The sequence below is a fragment of the Rhea americana genome, unplaced genomic scaffold (genome assembly GCF_003343005.1).
Source record: "Rhea americana isolate MKP2758 unplaced genomic scaffold, rheAme1 scaffold_4, whole genome shotgun sequence".
Classification (NCBI taxonomy): domain Eukaryota; kingdom Metazoa; phylum Chordata; class Aves; order Rheiformes; family Rheidae; genus Rhea; species Rhea americana.
This window is the reverse complement of record NW_028186534.1, coordinates 4,938,917-4,960,290: the sequence shown is the minus strand read 5'-3', so window position 1 is coordinate 4,960,290 and position 21,374 is coordinate 4,938,917. Positions and strand designations below refer to the sequence as shown.

Genomic DNA, 21,374 nt, shown 5'->3' with positions numbered 1-21,374 from the left:
ATCTGCTGTCTGAGACAAATGGCATGAAGAACAAACATTGATCATCAAAGAGAACATATGTGCTAAACTTAGAACCATCACACCTCATCAACAGAAAATTATGAGCAGGCCATGAAAATCTAAGACTGTCTGCAGAACAGAAAGGCAGAGAATTGACTGATGCTAAACTTTTTATTTTTTATTGCCATATTGCCAGAACTGACTCATGTTGGGTGGAAGCAGCACAGGAAATCTGCATGCATATTCTGGGATCACAGTGAGCTACCTGCTGATGGTGATGAAAGTTCAAAAGACTAAGCAAAAAAAGTCTGAGTCAGCAAGAGGTGTGTCTGCCTCCACATAGCTGGTAGTCTGAAAAATAGAACAAAATGCAAGAGTTTACATGGGAGTTGAAGTTTTCCATTATTTTTCTGGACTTCCCTCAGTTGAGGGAATAGGACTTTCAGTTAGTGTTACAACAGTTTGGCACCACGTAACCAGGCAACATCTACAAAACTATTTTTATGATATTGCCTTTGCAGCTTATTTGCTTTAGCTTCCATTCTGCCTGGGATCGGCATAAATAAAGCTAACTGTGCTGGGGCTCTAGGCAGGATCCTTAACAGCGAGAGACAGACAGGCTGTTGTTGGAAATGAACTGTATATCATACATGTGTCATTTTCCATCCAGTCAGGGCAGTGAACCAGGTCTCATCAGCTTTTTGAACTCTCTTCAGTTTGAATTACGTGCATTAACATTCATTCACGTGTCCCACTGGGTTTGAATGTAATCAGGTAATTCCATTTCAGGTTTGAGCCAAGTCCATATCAGTTAAATAAGCATCTCAGTTAACCAGGAATTAAACAATTCAATTTCTTATCAAAGTCCTTCCTCGCACTGTGCCCAAGATGGATGTTCTAAGGTCAAGTACCAGAAGCATGACTATAAATAAATAAATAAATAAATAAATAATGATAATGTGGTGGAGATACAGGTGCTGGGATCCCACTGAAGCTTTGAAACACTTCGCAAATATTGGTAGGCTCCTAAGTTGGGACTGACTTATGCTTACATTTAATACAGAGAGCAGGTATAAGTCTTTTGGTGACCTAGTAGCTAGAGGTTCTTTTGAGGGAAACGTAGTGGGGTTGGGGGGTGGGGGGGTTGTGTGTGTGTGTTTTCTCATTTTTAGGAGCAATGTTGCATAAATGATCAATTTTACTGTTTATTTAAAATCATCAGAAACCTTGCTTTGCTCTGAGTGAAATCTGTTTTGTTTGGTATTAACAGAGGTAAAATTGGTTTCATCCTRTTTTGAAACAAGAAAATGTCATACCCTATTAAAAATACATCCAAACAAAATAGTTAAAATTTTCTGAATATCTTGTATGCTTTTTTTAGTTAAAACTATTTTCAAACCTGTACTAACCTGTAGGCAGTTCTCATGGATCCAAAATACCATAATTGGTTAAAAAAAMCCCAAAAGAATAAAAAAACTTTAAACAATAACTTATTCTCCCAAACTAAGAACAGTAAAAACTTATTTATGTCACCCATGTCAGAAGGTCTTGCTGTGTATCCAGCAGTTTTGCTGAGTAAGAAGGTGCCATTTTTATGTGGCCACATCTCTGACGATAATTTCACTTTAATGTCCAGTAACTGTAGGTTCAGAATTCCTGGGCTTAACATCTGTAATTATGTAACCAATAATTTCCTCACCAGGGGAGGGGAGAGTCTAGGACTGAATGTCACTCAGAGAGGAAATTAAACACTTCAGACACCAAATAATTTAAAGCATAGTTCTCGTATTTGTGGGTCTCATGCATGAAGGACAGCTGGAAAGGACGTGATGAAAGCATTCTGGTGTGTGTATAATTACTATACTGACTTGAGTTTAGCRAAGGGATTTTGTTGTGATCTAAATATAACCTCCCCAAACTCGAAGTACTCAGAGCTGCAGTCAGAAACCTAGGCRGTGACATTTTGTGTGCATTGATGTAACGCATGGGGTTGTGCTAATGGTTGCTGTTTTTAGTTTCAAGCATGCTGCTTGTGTGCATCCAGGGAGCTGAAGAAAGGTGAGAGGAGAGAACGTAGGAGAAACTCATATACCTGGCTTCTCATTCTGTAACTTTGCATTTTAAGGACAGAAACAATCCTATGCCTCTCAATTGCTTCTTTCCTATCATGCTATGGACCCAGCGCTGCTTTTTCCGCAGCTGGTGGTCAGAAGCATTAATTTCTTGCTAACTTCCCGGTATTAAACTCCAGTACTAATAGGAACAGCCGTAGATGAAGGATAAAAGTCTTGAACATCTGCATTCCAGCTCTTTGCACCATACTCTTTGTGGCTGCTGCTKTATTTGCTTTGTACCATTGTTATTGTGCTCGGACAGATACCTGTTTATTCTCAATTCTTTTTTTAGAAATGCAAAGAGAAAAGAAGCCTGATCAGATAAGTGCTTCTGTAAAAAAAAAAAAAAAAAAAAAAAAAAGCACTTTTCAGTCTCTGAGCATCTAGCACATTGAGCATGTGACCAGAATGTCAAGTTCTCCTCCTAAACTAATGTAAACAGTTTCTTTTCCATGTAACCATAGTGAAGGGAATTCCCAGTGAGTGCAGCTATATTCCCATGGATTCATGTTACTTAACTCCTTCAGCTGGCTGTAGTTTTTGTTTGAATCACTGTAAGCTGTTTTAAATAAAAGCAATTGAGAGTCTGCAAGTATCTCATCTATAGCTAACAGAAAAAGCTCTACATCTCTGATTAGTGCCGGGAAGACAATTACAACTCACAAAATTAGCTTTCTATTTCTGGACACATGAGAAATTCAAATAGAATATTTTCATGTCAAGATTCAAAATAGGAAAGYGATAGTGCGAGTGCGCCAACAAGCTCCGGAGGGCATCATCTGCATGGCATGGTGCCCTGAGATGCTAGCTCTGCAAAGCCTGGCGTATTATCGCTGGCAGAGTGCCACACTAATGCAGCTAAATAACTGTTGATATGTAAAGGAGCTTCTCTGGGTACCTCTGCATGGCGTACAGACAGGCCCGAACCAGGAAAGAGACTACTGTTGTGAGAAGTGCCAAAAAAACGATGGACCTGTTTGGCTTCTGAATCATTTAATCTGACTAAAGCCTAATAAAGCCTCCTGCCCCCCCCCCTTTATTTCAGTAAATTCTATACTGAAATCTTGTGACATGGCTGCCAGTTCAGCCCTTCCCAACAGCCTTGAATGATCCACTCAGGCATGGAAATAGTTGTTACAGCTTCTTTTGTGAATCATTTCAGTGTTGTCCTGATTATTTGATGCTTGCATYGAGTTCAGTGTGTTTCATCATTTTCATTAGAAAAAAATCCCTCTGTAACTGACTCCGGTGATCAGCGAAGCGGAACTTGGTGTTGCCAGCAGTCCCTTGTTTGCTAACAGGGATTTCATTCCAGTGCACGTGCTGGTGGGTGTAACGTCCAGTCTAAATACCTGAATCTAGAAAGCAATATTATTTGTGAAGCTCCTTTTCCCTTCCTTTCTTTTCTGCAATATTTTGATTATTGTGCGCATATTTAATGATTTTTTTCAGGAAAGCTGTTGGGGCAGCTGACCCTCTGTTTAGTGTTGTGTTGAAATGATGAAGTTATGAAAGTTGTACTGCTCATTTCAGAACATAGAGTGAACCAGCTAACTCACGGGGGATTCCCCACATCCCTGCAAGTTGGGGGATTTCCAGCTGGTTGATTTGTGTGCCATAGTTCCCCTTCAACCTTCTGAGCTTTCTTCCAGTCTCTGGTTCTTCCTAGCYTGTTCGCTTCTTTCTTCTGTAGCAGCAATCACCTCGGCTTAGAAGTATTGACCCCCACTTTAGTCACCCTTACTCGTCATTTCACTCTGCTCCTTGCTGCTCTTCTGCARTATCTTGACATGCTTACGAGTGATAGCAAAAGCAATTCTTTCAGCAAAGGAATATGTTATTTTAATGATGCATTAAAAATGATGCAAAAAAAAAAAATTGAGGCCTCTGTGCTCAGAAAGCCGATGTTAATTCACAGGGGAATAAGTTAGGGATTAGTGGAACACCTCTGTACACTATTGACTTAYGAGAAGTATCATGCAGTTCGTGTAAAATGCAACCCTAAGGCCGRTCTGAGTGCACACACCTTTGTAAAGAATTTGGTATCAGGCTGTAACAAAATAGTCGCACTAGTTTTGTCTGAGTCAACAAGTTGTTATTTTTTCCTTGCAGAAAGACAAGTTCTTTGTGTATGAGGAGTACTGTAGCAACCACGAGAAAGCACTCAGGCTGCTGATAGAATTGAACAAGATCCCACAAGTGAGAGCGTTCCTCCTGGTAAGCACCTTCTCTAGCACTCTTGACTTAGTGATCTGACTTTACACCATACTCATAATACCCTTTTGGTATCCCAGGAACTCCAAACATTTTGCAGATAGAATCTATTTCTGCTACCCAGCATTTGGGAAGGATAGGTATTGAAATGACTGGTGACTTCAGACACAGAACTAAGCCATGCTCTGTTACGAGTAATTTCACTGAAAACAGGGATTTTCTTTTTTGTTAAGAAGCTGCAGAAAAGTTGACCAAGGATTATGAGAGGAGTAATGCAATAAGTCAGCAGCAGAACTGTGACTAGCTCCCAGTAGACCTGATTCTCTGCTCAGTTCTCTGACCAATTCATCATCTGTGGACCAGAAAAGTCTGGTCTGCTTCTGATGCTCTTTTTCCCCATGAGTTCAGTTGCAGACAAGAACCCTTGCAGGCTGGATGTATTGTTTTGACTGTTTTGTTGCTACTTGAATCAAAAATTGCTYGGTTCCTCCTACAGCCCAGAATGTCTTAGTATTCATATTGGGCAAGACTGTTGCCTGTAGCCTGCAGGTATCTCTACAGAGGCTAGACACTACTGCTTTAACCAATAGATGCAATAGATGGTGCCTCCTGCCCAATATTTCTCCTTCCAGCCTCCTCCTCACTACTTTTTTGATTTTAAGTGTCTGTTACTCCWGGTCATGGATGCAGGAATTTAGAAGAGGGTTAGCATGTAGATGAGGAACGAATTCAGCACTTTAGTTTTCTTTCCTGGTAAAAGCCATGAGGTAAAAGAAAGACTGTCATTTTGCCAAGGACCTTCTTTCCTTTCTTTTTCTGCTGTTTTTCTCCTACAGCAGAAGAAAACTGCATATATGTCTGTCACAAACAGGGTCAGAGCACTTTTTATCTACAAAATATAGGCCTCAGAGGGAGCAGCAAGGCCAGGCAATGGTGCCATTGGGTACTCAGAATCTCTGTCACCTGTGAGCTTTGATAAGCTCTGTTAAAACATTAATTTGAGTCACCAAAGGACCCTTTGCTTGTTTTTTGGCTCCTTTGCGTGCTTCTGCTGAGAGCAACTGATGGGAAGGAAAGGAGGCAAAAGTGCATGTAAACACCACCCTTCCCGACATCTGGAGTGCTCTCTGCACTGCCACTGGCCTAGCAAAAACCCCCTGCCTGTGTTGCTGGCAGCAGCTGGCAAGCTGATTTGAGGTTCATAAAAGATACCRCACTGTCAGCTGTGGCTTGCTGTAGCACCTGAATCCAAGAGATTTTTTAAATTGCAGTAAGTATGGGAGGGCAGGCAATGCTGAAGCATCATCTTTGCTGTGGCTGCTGAAATTTCTTCCAGGCCTCCACCTCTTTCCAAAGCGAATGCTATCATGTCACTATGCAGTGAAAGCTGCATTAAAATACAAAGCTTTGCTTGTGAAGATGGATTTGGCGTGGTTGCTCCCTCACAGCTGCTAAAATATAGAATGTGGGAATGTGTCTGAAAAATCAGTAAGCGTTAAAGAGCAGTTCTGAGCCCAGAGCTAAAGGGAGGGCCTAAAGGAGAGACGGGAAGGACTGAATCACCCGAGACTTGGAAAATTGGACAGGGAGCATTTTGAGCTGGTGGCCAATGCCACAGATCTAGAATAGTCTGGGGAAGGGTTATTTTACAGACGATTGTCTGTAAAAATACCACTTAGGACTAATGAGATTTATGTATGATGTCTGTGAACATTTCTTGAAGARGAAGACTATTGAACCACAGCCAAAAACCCACTATATTTCAGAGTGTGTCTGAGCCACAGCACACAATTCACAGGGGAAAATATTATCAGTAATACCCCAAAGCAAGCACATCTTTGTTGAACTGAGCTTAAATTTCAGCTTCTGTTAGTGGTGGGTGGGCTTGACACTGGGATRGTTTTTGGATCAAAACTGATGAGATTCATGGTTGAACATAGGCATGCAGAACTAGCTAATCTGAAACTGATATGAAGTCCATCTGCATCCACCTATATCTAACAGCAACCAGCACCAGCATCTTCACGGAAATGTTAAAAAGGCTTGCAGTAGGCTAATGTTTGATTATCACATAGGGCTTACAGTTTATTGTGGAGATACGAGGACGGGTAAAGGGCTCTGTTTGTGTTTTTGTTTGTTTTGTTTCCGTATGCCACACAATTCGTACACTCCCCTTCCGCATCAATCCTGAGAGAAATTTGTGTAATCCACTGAAAAATTGAGCATCGCTTGTTCCCCTGGTACTATGCACAAATTTATCTGTGAAATTATTCTGGAATGTAGTGCCCTCCCCTACCCCCCAAATGCTTGAGGACTCGTGTGAGTCCTCACAGGGGTTGATCAGTAGCTACTGCTTTTTCTCATCCTGAAATCTGTTTGGACTTGAATTTTTTTGGTGTATTGGCCCAATATTTGGAAAGCATATATTGTCCCCTCCCTTCTTATGTTTAAGCATCAATGGGAGGGTGGTCATCATCCTGGGKGGAGAAATGCCCTTGACCAACTTCTTGTCTGCAAACTATGGGTCCTCACAGAAACACTGAAATCCAGTGGATTTTTCCCATGAGCATCAGAATTAATGAAATCTAGTTTCCTTAAGTTTGTCCTACTGCCCCTTGCCTCAGTGTCTTCCTAGCCATAAAGTAGTCTTGCCTGCATGTCCCATAACTATTTTTACTTGGCAAGTAGCAACATGCACAGTGACTAATTCAGGTCTATGTTTGCTGTTTAGCCAGCCAGCGCAAACAGGCTGTTTGGCCAGCTGGGCTTAGACATAATGTTTTGYCTGAGAATTGGTGGATGTGATGCAGATGAGTTGCTTATTCCAACTCCATCTTGATTTCCTTCAGACATGAGGGTTGAACTTGGATTATTCGTGTCATTCCTAGTTAGTAGGCTTTATTTTAACCCTTTAGTATTTTCTGGACCCATAATGCAAACTTTGCAGAGTGAACGAAGACTTTAACAAATAGTCATATTAACTGTCGTGGTAAGTTGGGTTCCTTTAGCTAATGGCATATCTAGCTTTGCAGATTGGCATCCTATTGTTATAACATTTTCTGAGTCACCAGTTACATAGTATTTTCTCTGGGAAGATACCTTTCTGCACAGCCACAGTTATCCACGGTGATTTTTCTTTCGCTGATGCATGGAGAGTTTTGCAGGCTTAACTTGATTGCCATTCCTAAGATACAGGAAATAGGACTCCATTCACCACTTAAACACAGCAAAGAGCTTTGAACCATAGTGAATATTACAGAAATAAAAAACACTGTTAAAAAGCATGTGAAAGCTTTATGTCTAAGGTAACCTTTGTTTTCTTTTTTGATTGTAGAGTTGTATGCTTTTGGGAGGCAGAAAGACAACAGATATTCCACTAGAGGGTTATCTGCTGACTCCAATTCAGAGAATTTGCAAATATCCACTTCTACTCAAGGTAAATCAAGGAAAGAATTTCTCCAGTTAGATGCTTTATTCTTAGATTGATTCTGCACCTTTTTAACCCTGGATTTGCTGTCACAGCAACCTTCCTGGTTTGCCCATCTACAAGTTGTATCCTGTCTGCAGAAAATGGCTTTTTAAGGATATTGTCAAAAAAATGGCTGGCGGCTGACAGGCTGTTAAGTCCTRTAATGATGTGGGCGGACCAGGCAAGGTGACTTACTAAGTAATGCCTTTTGACTTCAGACATCTTCTGATGTTTACTAAGACTTGTGAACGCTATTTTAGCGACTTCCTGAAAAGCTGTGTTCAAACAGAATTGTGTCAGTATTCTGGGGCACTGGATGGCTCAGGGGACTGGAAATGGGATATAGCTTTCATCACTAGACCTCTAGTTTGAGTGTGTTCAGGTCAGTAATGATCAAAATCCTGTATCATCTGATAGCTGTTTGGCAGCTTGTTTGAAAACTGTTTGGTTGTCTCCCTGTGTTCCCAATGGACAGGTATCATTGCAGAAATGACTACTGCAGTTGCTACTAATTGGCCCCCTTCTTGGCAGACCTAAAAGGAGCTAACTTGCTTCTCATCCCTTCAGGTCAGGGCTGGGTCACACTCCTGGAGTGAACAAAGAGAGGGAAAAGGAGAAAGCAGTTTCTGGGAGTGCTTGCATCACCAATGGCCTTGTAGCTACTCTGTGGCTGAAACCTATCTCACGTTCTTTATCAGAGTAATATTCCATTTGCTAAAATAAAATTAATAAAAAGTATATTGCCACTTGTCTCAAAAGAAAGGGTCCGTCCTGATTTGTGGAAGAAAATAACAATCCTGTGATGAGCTGGTGTGATCCCTTGCTCACAGGTTGACCTCATGAATCAACTGAATGTCGTGTAAAGCTATCTCAGTGCTGTATTCATAAATTCAGCATGAATAAGGGCTTTCATAGATGCAAACTGGTCAGTTCAAAGCCAGCATGTTGTGCACTTTATTAAAATACTGTTTGTTTAATCTGATGATTTAAATTATTTCTCTCCATCTGAGTGGAGCTTTCAGAGTMAAACTTTCAAAATACACCCTTCCTGCAGGTAGGATGGTTTGTTGTCTGCAGCTCTGCACAAACCCCTCTTACAGCAGACATTCGTGCACTATTCCTTTCCTGCTAGGATTTACATGCACACAGGCAGTTTGTCAGCCCAGTCGGTCCATGCTAGTGTAGACTGCACATGTAGTTTTGAACAAACGAAAATGCACCAAACAAAAATGTGCCATTTAGGCATATAGCAAGAGAAGCTAACRTGATACTGCTATGACTATTTCTTCAACAGCATTAATAACAGTCAGGACAGGGCAACGATGTTTGTYAAGATCAGAAAGTACATAAATGTCTCCAGCTCTGATGTGTCTTCAGAAAGGAGAGTGGTTGTATAGAGGTAATTGTAAACCTAATGATACCTCAGCTTAAGTCTACTGGGTTTGTTTATTTGCGGTTTGCATGGAGAGGATTTGGTACTTGTTCTGTCTATGGATCTGCACAATGACTGTGAGCAACATCCATGTGCACAGAAGGAGAGCTCCTCTGGCATCTGATACAGTAAACAGACCAGAGGATGTGGGGATCTTGAAATGCACGTTCCTGACCAAATATATTGCTAGTGTTTGTTTTCTTGTTTTCCTTCTGTGGTGTGTTCTGTGATTGCTATCTAGCTGTGTGTTCAAGATTGAAAATCAGAGATTATTTAGATTCCTTAGAGAGGTCCCTTTTCTGTTTTCCAAGGAACTTCAACCAGAGGAAGGTAGTGGCTGAATTCTTACTTTTAAGTTGTTCTCTACATTTGTGTTGTTGCTAAAAGTGTTAACCTCCTGCAGATTTTCTGGCATGGTTATCCTATGTATGAGGGAATTTATTAGCAGATATATATTTCATCTTCCTTATTCCATGCTAAAGATGTCTGTGTGTAACCAAAGTAGTCAATATCTGGTATAGCCTTGTTATGCCCATCTAAAAGTGATCAATAACCAATTTTGTCACAGTATTTTCCAAACTTTTTGGACCAAAGATCACTGTTAATAMTCAGTGTTTCTCATACTCTATTCTGTGCCCTTCTTGCTAAACTTTTAGTAGCTCTAAAGTTGGTGTGGTTTCATGTATCAGCTATGACCAGTCAAAACATGACCAGTGATCTCTGACACACAGGTTGGAGATTCCAGCTCTAAGCCATGCACCTAGCTRGCTTAAGGGACTCCCTGACATCTCTTCTGCAGCTCAGTGCTTTTTCTTTTTCTCTATCTGTGTAGTAAGACTTGGTTGCTGAATCATCCATTGCTAATCAGGGCTGCTTAATTTCTAAGCTTTCTGGAAAACATGATTATTATTAGTAGATTTCTACCAGGCTGGATAATCTGTAGACATTTTATCTCCTGACAGAATTTTGTTTTGTGAATCAAAATCTCCACACTGTTTTAGAAGTTCATTAAAACACTAGAACGGCATAAGCTACAAATACAGCAAAATTTCCTGAAATTGGAGAATTTTTACTCAGAAATGAATGAGATATGATCTATTACTCAAATGCCGTGAAGATGTTTGCTACAGGATCACGCCTAAAAGAGATGGGCACTTTTGATTACAAGATAGTAGCATCATAGATGCAATGACATTTTGGTGTTCTTCAGCTTATATATTTCCACTCCTCTGTAACTCTGTAACTAGGACAAGCCTTCCAGAACATATGGGATTTGATATCAGGAACTGGAAGAGCTATGAGTGGACCACTTTTTCTTGCTTTTATTTAAACATTTATTTGGCGAAAGGGAAGCAAGCAAAAGACCAGAACGAAATACCTATCTCTAAATTATAGTTCAAATATGTCTAAGTTCAGTGGCAACCAAAGTCATTATGATCTGGGGATAAAATATTGACCTTTGGAAATAAAGTGGTGATTTCCACTTTCTCGCATATACACAGCTGAAAAACCCTGCTGGCACAAACTTTTATTCTTTGAAAACCAAAAATAAGACCAGCAAGACTAAGACTGAAACAGCCCCTCTTACTTTCAAGCCATCATAAGACAGAATGAGGATAAATTTGCCCTCCTGTTACCAACCCTGTGCCTTCCTTCTGGAGTGGGGACTCTGGTGTTTGGATCTGGTGCTGTTCACCCAGGGGCATATGTGCGTGTGGATCGAATAGACGTGAAGGGAGCGAACTGGAGGCGCTCTGATGAAGTCTTGTTACGTTCCATTTTTCTGTGGATTTCTTTTTGTGTCCTGATTGATCTAATCCACGCACTGTTCACTGCTTGAAATTTCCTGGACAAGAAATCAAAGTTCTAAGAAAAAGCTGAAGGGAGTTTAGCTTTTRTTAAGCAATAGATCTGCCTCAGTCRATGAGCTTATGTCATTACTAGGGGCTGTTCAGCTCAGAAAATGTCTGTGATCACTCTAAGGTATAACTGATGCTGATTCTCAAAGGTGRTGAGTTTATGTGAATAAACTGTGTCCCGTTCAAGACTTGTTTGATGCTTGTTAGTACAAAATTGCCAGAGTGATGTGAATGTTGCAGGCATGAGAATAACTAAGAGAAAATACAGGCTGATTCTATTAGTGCTGACCAGGAAAATGCAACTCCCTGGTTAAAAACTAGATTTTAAAACAACGCAACCCTCAAATTAAATGTTTGCTCTCCCTTTGCTACTGAACTGCAGTTATTGTTCCTGAAATAGCTGTTTTGTATTCCTGGGGACTGGATCTTATTTTACCTAATTCCCAGCGCAAACTGATACTATTGTACTCCAACTGATTAGAAAAGCTGTAGACTGAGAGCTATCCTACTTTCCTCCTTTACTTTTTTTATAAGAGATTGTGCACRTCCAGATTTTCAAATAACTTTGATATGACCTTGTTATAGTATAGTTGTTTAGTATAGCTAAGTAGTTAGATTTGATAAAGACTGTATGAAYGTAGTAATTCAGACTTGTCTACACTTGAAAGTCAGCATGTATTTTAAATGCTGAAACTATTTTTGATTGATGCTGCATGTGAATATTGTTATTCCAGAAGAAGAGCATCCTGCACGGAGTTAGTTTGGGTTACTTAGGAATAATATACTGGAATATATCTAAGTGTACCTTAAGCAAATATTACCAATAATTTCCAGTGTAATATATGATATCCTGTAACTGGTAATCTTATGTTTTCTCATCATCTGTCTGATGAAGCTATTTGATGTTTTTGAACCAACAAACAGCGCCGCTTTGGAGTAGCTGAGTGTAAACAATTTTTGGTTGCTTTCTTTGGAGGTCTGTCTAATTTGCAAGCCTTGTGTATGGTTTTAAAGTGGGAGATTTTAGCCTAACTACTCTTTCATTATCTCTGTGATACTCAAATAGAGTAGCAATGATACTAATACTTTTGTCCTAAAATAACTTTCGTCTGCTTCAGACAGTGTGCAAGAGAATTTCCAAAGAATTTGTTGGTCAGTGAATTAATTTTATTCACAGTGCAAAACCTCACGAATACATCTCTGTTCCTTTCTTTTTTCCCTCAGTGTTGCAATGCAAGAAAGCAATTGAAGTCAGTTTGGGGGATATTCTGAATGTCTGTCTGTTAGTGATGACCTTCACTATAAATTTTCCCTTAAACATGGGAAAGGGGCTTGGGGAAGGCTTGAGCAGAGCAGAGCTGTGCTTGCTGTGATGGTCGTATGATTGGGTAAAAGAAAAAGAAGCGAAGGCAAACCGGTGCACAGGCCTTGAGAGCGTATACTGTGCGAGTGGCTTGAACTCCAGGGTGGATGTGCGCGCTGGAAAGCTTGCCGAGTAAATATTTCTAGCAGGACGCTTTGGACTAAGGCATCTCTGTCTCACTGATAATACTTGTATGACTCTATTAATTAGTGGGAACTACACTTCTCAGGAGCAGAAGCAGCTGTTGTGTAAACCAATCTCTGAACAAAAATAGCCGTTTTCCCTTAATAAAGAGCATTTTTGTCAGCAAGAAGGAAAGCCCTGGGGGAGCGGTGATCATGAGTTAATCACACCATTGGGGGTGGGGATTAGGAGCAGTGGTTTCTGTCTCCTTCCTCCCAGCGTACCAGGAATGTGCAGCACATGATAGCTGCACCCCTGCAGGCTCCCCAGCGCCTGCCGCGGAGGCTGGGTCGCGTTTGATGTCTATTCTCTTAACGAATTACTAAGTCTCCAGCCAGAAATGCACATTCTGCCTCTGATCCTTTAAAAATATCTCAAAATGCGCACAGCTCTGTGGAAGATTTAGAATAGTAATTACGTATCGCTTCATGTGATGGAAGACTCGCAGGTCCTTGGAGGGAGGGAAGGGAAAACCTGAAGGCCAACGCGGCGTGCCCRGACTCGGAAGCCTCTTGAAAGAGAAGGCCCCGCAGCGGGGCACCCCAGGCCTGCATCCGCGCGCCTCCTCGACTTAGAAAAGGAACGATGGGAAGCCGCTGGTGTGGATTGAGAACGGGATGAAGAAAAGTTAACCCACCCTCTGCCCTCTCCTCCCTCTCAGAGCCCTTTAAGGAACCTTCTAAATAGCCATAAGTGAACGTGTTTAATCTTTGGGGGGCTGTTTTTTTCAAGAAACAGAAAAGTGGTGTTGCATTTGGATTCCTAACATTGGTTGAAATCCAATGAATTTCATATATCACAACGTTAAAAATTATATATACCCTATAGAGTTGTAAGGAAGCCTGCCAATTTACAAAACATACTTCTGTCTTCGAAACTTTATAGATATAATCACAAATAATGAGCGATATTTATAGAACTGGAAATGTGTTTCTGTTAAGCTTTAAATTAACATATGTTGTAGATCTGATAGCACATAGAATACAGTCAGTTTTACTGGCTTATCGTAGTCTCTCTACTCTTTACCCCATAGAAACAGCAACATAAATTACAAATTAAAAAATAATATACAGGATTTTACAAATGCTATAACTGGCAAGTGCCCAGATAGGGCCTGGTGTAACATTTATTTTCTGGTTAGCTTAAGAGGAAAATACATTTTCATAGAAGAAAATGTAAAAACTATAAAAAGGAAACATAAAACACATGGAAACATTTATATTCATAGAAGTCTTATTTTTTTAAGTGCATTTTGGAGCTGAGCTGTTTATTAGCAGAACTTTTTGAACTGATAAGCAAAGAAATATGGTGTCTTTATCTCTGTAATCCTAAGATGTTCAGTATGCAACCCTATGGATGTATCTGAAACCATATTTTATGCATGCCCTAGTTTGTATTGCAAAATGAGGCAGTGTGGCAAGCAATGATTTGCACCAATCAATGCACAGCATTAACATTCATTGTACAAAATCCATGTTAAGCCATGTCTGAGAGTCCTCAGGGGTATGGAGATAGGAAGGAATTTTAAAAATATAGACGCTTGCACATTTCAGCTGCAAAACATGTGTTCAGTTGTCAGTTTAGGTATACAAACAATCATTTTTGTGTGGCAAGAGAAGACATGGGGAAGGATGACATAGACTTCTTTTTTAAAAAATATCAGTTCAGCAGAATAACATCCTTTCTGCTAGGAAATATTAAAATTGTGTTTACATTTGAAAAACCTCTGATTTCCTCTGCTCGCCTGCATTGTTCACTCATCTCATCTGCCACCTCTTTGCACCTTCCTGTKCAGTGTTCTTTCTGCTGAGTTCTCTCTCCAGTGTAGGCTTTCTGGGTTAAGCACAAGTAGAGAACAGACAAATGCATGAACAGTTGATGTGTCTTTCTTCTTATGTGATTTAGTTTTTATATTTGGACTCTACCAGATGTTTGGAACCCTTTTAGCCTTAAGCTATTTAAAGCTGCATCTGAGACTCGAATTCTTAAGATGGGAATCCTTTTACTACATTGCATAATCAAAGATTGGCATTTCTGAGTAGAATTCTCTTTTCTTTTTCTGGGTAGTTAATATGAAATAAGGTAGCATTCAAATAACTAACTTGGCCTTTTCCTGAATGCTCATTTCCTGAGTATTAATAATCCATAAAGTAATGGAAATAGACAGCCAAATAATCTTTTAGAATTCAAATACAAGAGCTTCACCTGTGGACCTGCTGTTCTTGCACTGTTTCTTTCAAATAGAGYGATGTGACTCTCTGGCAAGTTGCAATTTGTTATCTAGGAATCCAAACCTGCTCACACAGAAGTCCATAAAATTGTTGTATAGGTTTATCTGAAAGTATTTTAGCTTGGTAGAATGAAAGCTGAAAAGAGATCTGATAGAAAGCTATTTTAGCATCTCATTCTTGTGACAGGAATAGGGAGGTCAGAAGCCACACTTGATATTTAGATGGAGCTCAGGTAATTTATGAACTTTGGGAAGTAACTTCCAAGCATTGGGCATGGAAGAAACAGACAAATTTGTTGTAATTCTGATTGTCATAATTCCCAGTCTTGTATGGCCAGTGTGTCTCAAATATTTAAGATACTTCAGACATAAAACATGTCTGATACATCCTGAAAATACCAGGTTCATTACATGTGTAAAGTAGGTCTAGCACATGTCAGATGTTGCTGCATCTGTTCTGAAGTTCCAGTTGGTCTGCCAGACATCCAGAAATCTGAAACAAATGTTAAAGRGGACATGTTCAGGGTAGTTCTGAAAGCTGCCCACTACGACTGAAAAAAATGTGCATTTCTCATTTAGAAATGTGACATTTGTTGCATTTTAGGTTCAATCTGTATACTAAATGAGCAGTCACAGTTTATTTCCTGATTTTTAAACAGTCTGTTCTGCCGTGAAGTCAGAACAATCGCTGTAGCTCACTGTAGAAAAGAACTTTAAAGAATCTCTGCAGAAACACCGAAGCTTCCAGTCTTCCTGTCCCTTGCTTGGTTCTGTGTGGTTCACTGTACTGGTAACATCCTTCTTTGCTAGAGATGTGACTTACAGCACCCTTAAGTGTTAAAATTCTCTGGGAGAACTTGGTGAGAGCACTGCAAGAGGCACGTTGAAAACCTGATCTCCTTTTCCACTGTTGTAACACTAAGAACCAGGATGGAAAGGCTGCCTGGTGCCGGGGRAGGTGATGTGGGTCATGAGTGTACTGAACTGTCTGGGAAACTGGCCTTACCTCATTACACAGACAAAACCAGGTAAYAAAATAGTAAATATGAAGTGCAAATCATAATGTATAAGAAAGGTTTTAAGAAATCCAAATAATACAAAAAGCAGTATGAACCACAAAGTGCAACATAAGTATTCTAAATATTTCCTGTACATATATTACAGGTTATCACATCTGTGAAAGCTCTTGCTTCTGGTACATATCTTTTGTATCAAAGTGACGTGAGTGGATATCTTGCTACTGTGGAAATTATACAGCTCCAGATAACATAGTGTGAGAACTGTTTACAGTCTTCAATGTAATCATTCTCATACCCCACTTTAACATGGGTCTGTGCATTAATCTATGTTTAACAGGTTGGGAACTGAAGCCCACCGAGCTTTAGTGGGCTCTGGTAGAAGAGGGAACTGATTTGTCATCCCAAGCTAATTAGCTGCTCACTGGCCTATCCTTCCTTTCTGCCTGTTCGTTGAGAAGACACCATAGCGTAGATACAGGTGTCTTGGAGAGCTCTGTTATCGTCTTTATAAAATTAGTGTTTGGTGCTGTGACTGTGGCTGCTATGAGTGGCAAATCCTCAGGCTATGAAAGAGTGGTGATAGAGGGAAAATACTGTGCCCAGAAGAAACGCTTCCCACTGTCATCTTAGTTCTTTAAAGAATGGAGAGAGATTTTATTTTATTTTTTTTTTCCAGGTTAACGATGCAGAATGTCTTTGAACTCTTTTATTCTTTAAGGAAAGAGAGAGCTCAGAGGATAATGCTGAAGATGAGAGAGGCTGTGGAAAATATCAAGTTTTCTATTCCCTATTCCTAACAAATCTGTAGCTAGAAAGTCAACATGTTTTATGAATTAGATTAAAAAACTTGGTGCAAGGAATAGTTTGCTGCAAGAGGCAGCAACCTCGTTTCCTAGCCATAGTACTGTGGAAGTTGTAATACATAAGATAATCTGTCCAGAACACAACGTATATGAGCTTTATGGAGGACAGGCCAGCCATACCTCAGTTCTGCTCTGCTCTCTCTCTCTCTCTCTCGACTGCCTTTCAAAGTGTTGGCAAATACTCTGAGTTTACTCTGCACATCATAAATCTGTCACTAGAATAAAAAAGCACCATGGCTGTATTCAGAGGTGCTGACCACTACGCTTTCAGGGGATGGCAGTGTCAGAGCAACGTGGCTCTTTCATAAGTGTAAGTAGGGCAAGAAGGTCTGCTGCTCTGATGGGCTGCCTGACCTCTGACTGTCTGCGCTGCTGCTGAGCCGACTGACTGCCCCAGCCAGCCCCTCTYGTCTCTTTTACAGTCTCCTCTCCTGCCCCTTGGGCAGCAGCAGCCAGCAGGAGTGGGGAACGTGCCCCTTTCAGTCCTCCTCTCCTCCAAATCTCCTCTGGCCACCTGGAGCAGCTTAAGTCAGAAGAAATGAGGGAGGGAGATGTAGGAGAAGGGGAGAGTGGAAAAAGGTGAGTCTCAGGGAGCCTTTTCCTCATGACATCAGCTGTTGCAGAAAATGCCTGGAGGCAGAAACAGGTACCAGCTGCTGTATCTTCTGTCCCTGCTTTCAGGTCCTGGGAGGCACAGGAGAGTTGAGGGATGCTGTGCCTCCACAGTGTGAGGGTACAGTAAGCAGCGGTGCCTGAGGCATCAAAGTTGCTGGCTACTGTGGTGTTCAGGCCAGTGCCAGAAATGAGGGCAAAGTCCTGCCTGTGTGCTGCAGACCATCTCTCTCTGCCTACAGGCAGGTCTTGGGAGAGGTCATTCATGTTTTTATGTATGTAGCTACAGTTTCTACAGCAGAGGATGGACTCTTGTTTCTATTCAGTGCAGCACAGGCTTGTTGTGAATGAAGAGCCTTTTTTCTGTGTCATGGGGATATTTTCTGAAGGGATTTTTGGGCAATGCTAATGTACACATACCTGTTTCCAAAGCAGGGTGGATGATACTAGAGCTGGAGAATGTCATTGATTTTAATGAGTCACATAGCAAAAGTTCTGCTCTTTGTTTTGGAAGCATAGAGCAGAGTGGAGGCTAGTCTCACCAAGGTGCAACACCTCTCTTCTGCCTTTCTTTTTGAACACTCACTTTCCTTGGCCTTATCTTGAGCAAAAGTGGGGTAAGAAACCTCTCTAGGGAATTTCTTCTGTGCTAGTGATTGGCAGTTGTAGCAGCCAGCTTCTTYTTTTTTCTGTTGCATGTGTTGCTACATATGCATGCTGGAGCATAATGTCATTAACTCCTTTCTCTTAATGGGTTTCCCAGTTGTCAGCACATTATCCATCTCCTCCATCATCTGACAACAGCAATTGTCAATCACCATTTATAATTTTCAGGAAGGATAAATTGTAGCTGTGAGTAAATTCTGAAAATACCAAATCTATGCATAGTACTGCATAGCCACATTTTTCTGGACAAACATTCCTATCCATTCCTTTAGAGCTTTCTGTCTCTATCATCTATCTTCTGGGAATGAGAGCACATCCCACTGACATGCTTTGATTCTCATGAGACCTGTCTCTTGTATTTAAAGGAGTCTCAATGGCCAAGTGGTTTAATCTCAAGATGCAGATTTCACTTTGAAAGGTTCTGCAAATCCAAGAAGTTAATGCATAAATAATGGCAGTACATTACATTCTGTAATACTGGGTCTCAAGATAGTTTATTAGTACAAATGAATTACGCCTTACTCCAGCTGCTGCGAGGAAGCATGCAGAAAGCACAAAGGCAGAAACAGATCTACTCCTTTTAGTCCTAGCTTCCTCCTTCAAAATATGCCTTCTATTTGTGCTGGATCTGAGCATTTCATAGTCTAATTACTTGTTCTCAAGATATCCTTTCTGGTAGGAAAGTACTGCTAGGTGCATACGCACCTGTAACACACTAAAGGCAACTCGTGTCTGTTGAACTTTGTAGAGGAAATCTGTGGACTCTGGGACACACAAAGTTTCTTGATTACCAGCACAGAGTGACTGGATTAGCAGAATGGATGGATTAGCAGCAGTTGTAGTTACTACAAGCTAATGCAGGCTCTACTCTGCATTCCTCTACTCTCTGACAGCCATGCAACTTGAGCCYAGAACTCCCAGTTAATGTGATCTAGGGTTGTGTGCGGATGTAAGTCAATTTGGGGGCAGCGCTTGGATTACAGGTTGTGCTGCCAACTCAGGTAGGCGAGTCCCTGAGTATCACACAGAAAATCAGACTGTGTCAGTGCCAAGCAAGGCACTGTGGCACAAGGACATTAAACCAGTGCCAATATGGCAAAATTCAGTGTGGTGGTGAAATACTTGCTTAGGTTAACATCTTGATGTGGCCAGGCAAAAGGCAAATCAGACTACAAATCAAACCTTGCTGGAGCCCATGACAGGCATTTGGGGGCTGTAATCTCTTATCTTGGATGAACAGCAGCTGGAACAGTTAGATCATGTTTGCCCTTAGCTGTGGGAGCTATGGATTGAAGCAGTTTAGTTCTGTTCACAGACCATGCTGCTGTGCAGGCTCTCTGGCTGCATTCAAACTTGTTCTGGTCTCTCTTGCAAAATGATACAATTGAGCAGCAGTTTGCTGTTTAGTCACTGGACTTTAAAACAACAAAATAACATGTTGAGGCAAAACAAAACATAGGGGAAAAAGTGAGATATCCCAGCCAACCTAAAAATGTGGATCTTAAACACCATATTAAGTATCAAGAGGAAATTACCAGCCTTGGTTAAGGTTTCTTTAATGTATTTTTATCCAATTGTGGCTAGCTATAAAATACTATTGGTCTAAAAACAATTAATTGTGAGTTGACAGTGGTTACCCCTTTTGCCAGACTCTGGTGAATATTGTTAAGCTCCAAGTTTCCCATTGCCGTACTTCATGGGCACTGTTTAGCTGGGCAATTGCGCATTGAATCAAGCGATGCAGTGTCTCTTAGGAGCTCCTTCAGAGCAGACAAATTCAGCTCTGTGTTAATCTGTCCAGTTAAAATTTGTGCCGCAGCCTCTTGATCTGAGGAGGAGACCCTGCTAAACTCCTGCTTGGCCTCTCTCTTCCCAGTCTAGTATGTTTGTCTTTTGGGGAGCCCTCTCCACTTGCTATTGTGCCTGTTTTGGAGGTTAAAGCAGAGCTGGAAGGTCTTGGTTTTGCACGTGACTTGCTATTGGGCAAATTACTTGCTCTTCTGTAAATAAAATTCCTCCTTCATAAAATGAGCTTTATATTTCCCTGACACCCAAGAACTTAAATGAGGTACCTATATTAGAAGTGGTGTCTCACTGGAATCCCTCTTCAGTCAGTGAAGAGATGGGCTCCTCATGAAGGTAGTTAAAGTCTTAGATGAATCTGATTTGCTCTTTGTTAGCATCTTTATCTGCTAGTTACAGATCTAAACATCCTAGGTCCTAACACCTCATGTGTGTTAGGATTAATCCACATCTGAACATTTCTATGTAATATTACATATGGAGTATACAGCCTACCTTTATTTACATAAGGTCACAATTCTCACAAAAGCCAGCTTCCGTAGCTCTTATGGTTCCTGATGAGACCTACTAGAGGCAGAATTTTAATGAAAATCTGATAGAAGGAGTGGCTTCACTGAATTACTAATGTGCATCACTGAGACTGGTGCAGGATCTAGGCTGGGACAGCAGTCCATTGCATGCCTGTGAAGGAGACAGGGTAGTTTTTATACAATATTTTAATATGGCCTTGGTTAATGCTAGAAGCAAACATGTGGCACAACAAAACATATTTGGCTTGAACTCTTCTTATCTGACATGTTGACTAGCGTGTGATACCTTCATTTATTTAGCAGCATCTATATAAAGCAGCAACTCTACTTAGATGAACAGCATTTTAGAGAACAGCCTATGCAGTAACATGCTTACACCTCTTTAATTTAGCAGCAGTTCTGGCATTTTCCTATGGGACTACATTTCAATGCTGTGCTTGTGTTTGTGCTTTCCATGTGCCAAGTTTACGTTGCATGTTTTCTTTTTTTTTTTAAGGAATTAGCTAAGAGGACTCCCTCTAAGCATCCTGATCATCCAGCTGTCCAGAATGCATTGCAGGCAATGAAGACAGTCTGCACAAATATCAACGAGACCAAGAGGCAGATGGAGAAACTGGAAGCCCTTGAACAGTTGCAGTCCCACATTGAAGGATGGGAGGTATGATGTGGGTATGATGTGGGACTGGAAAGTGCCCTGGAGGCAGTTAAGTGCGTTGCACATCCTCATGAACCGAAGCTTAGGGATTCATACTATGTGCAGAGAATCCTGTGTCTTACAGGATGTGTAAACACACTTGGAGATGTGGGTGGCATCGCTCTGATGGGTTTAGAAGCCAGTGTTTATTTTAGGTGTGCAGGTCGCAGCTAAATTTTAGCAGATCGTGAAAAAAAGAAAGGCATTGGAGCTGGAAAGGACTGAATTTTCAAATGGGTGGGTCTCATTTGAGAGACAAACCTAGAAGGTGAAATTCAGGAGTGATTTCTCTTCATTCCTACAAGCCTTTAGTTTTTCAAGGA

The 21,374-nt window shown here is 40.9% G+C and overlaps 1 protein-coding gene across 1 annotated transcript in view; it reads left to right on the top strand.

The window, feature by feature from the left end:
* PREX1 (phosphatidylinositol-3,4,5-trisphosphate dependent Rac exchange factor 1) overlaps positions 1–21,374 on the top strand; it is a 103,209-nt gene that overhangs the window by 9,373 nt on the left and 72,462 nt on the right. The window contains exons 5-7 of the mRNA XM_085314251.1: positions 4,227–4,331; positions 7,663–7,764; positions 20,854–21,015. Of these exons, the coding sequence (XP_085170377.1) occupies positions 4,227–4,331; positions 7,663–7,764; positions 20,854–21,015 (369 nt within the window). The remainder of the gene's footprint in view (positions 1–4,226; positions 4,332–7,662; positions 7,765–20,853; positions 21,016–21,374) is intronic.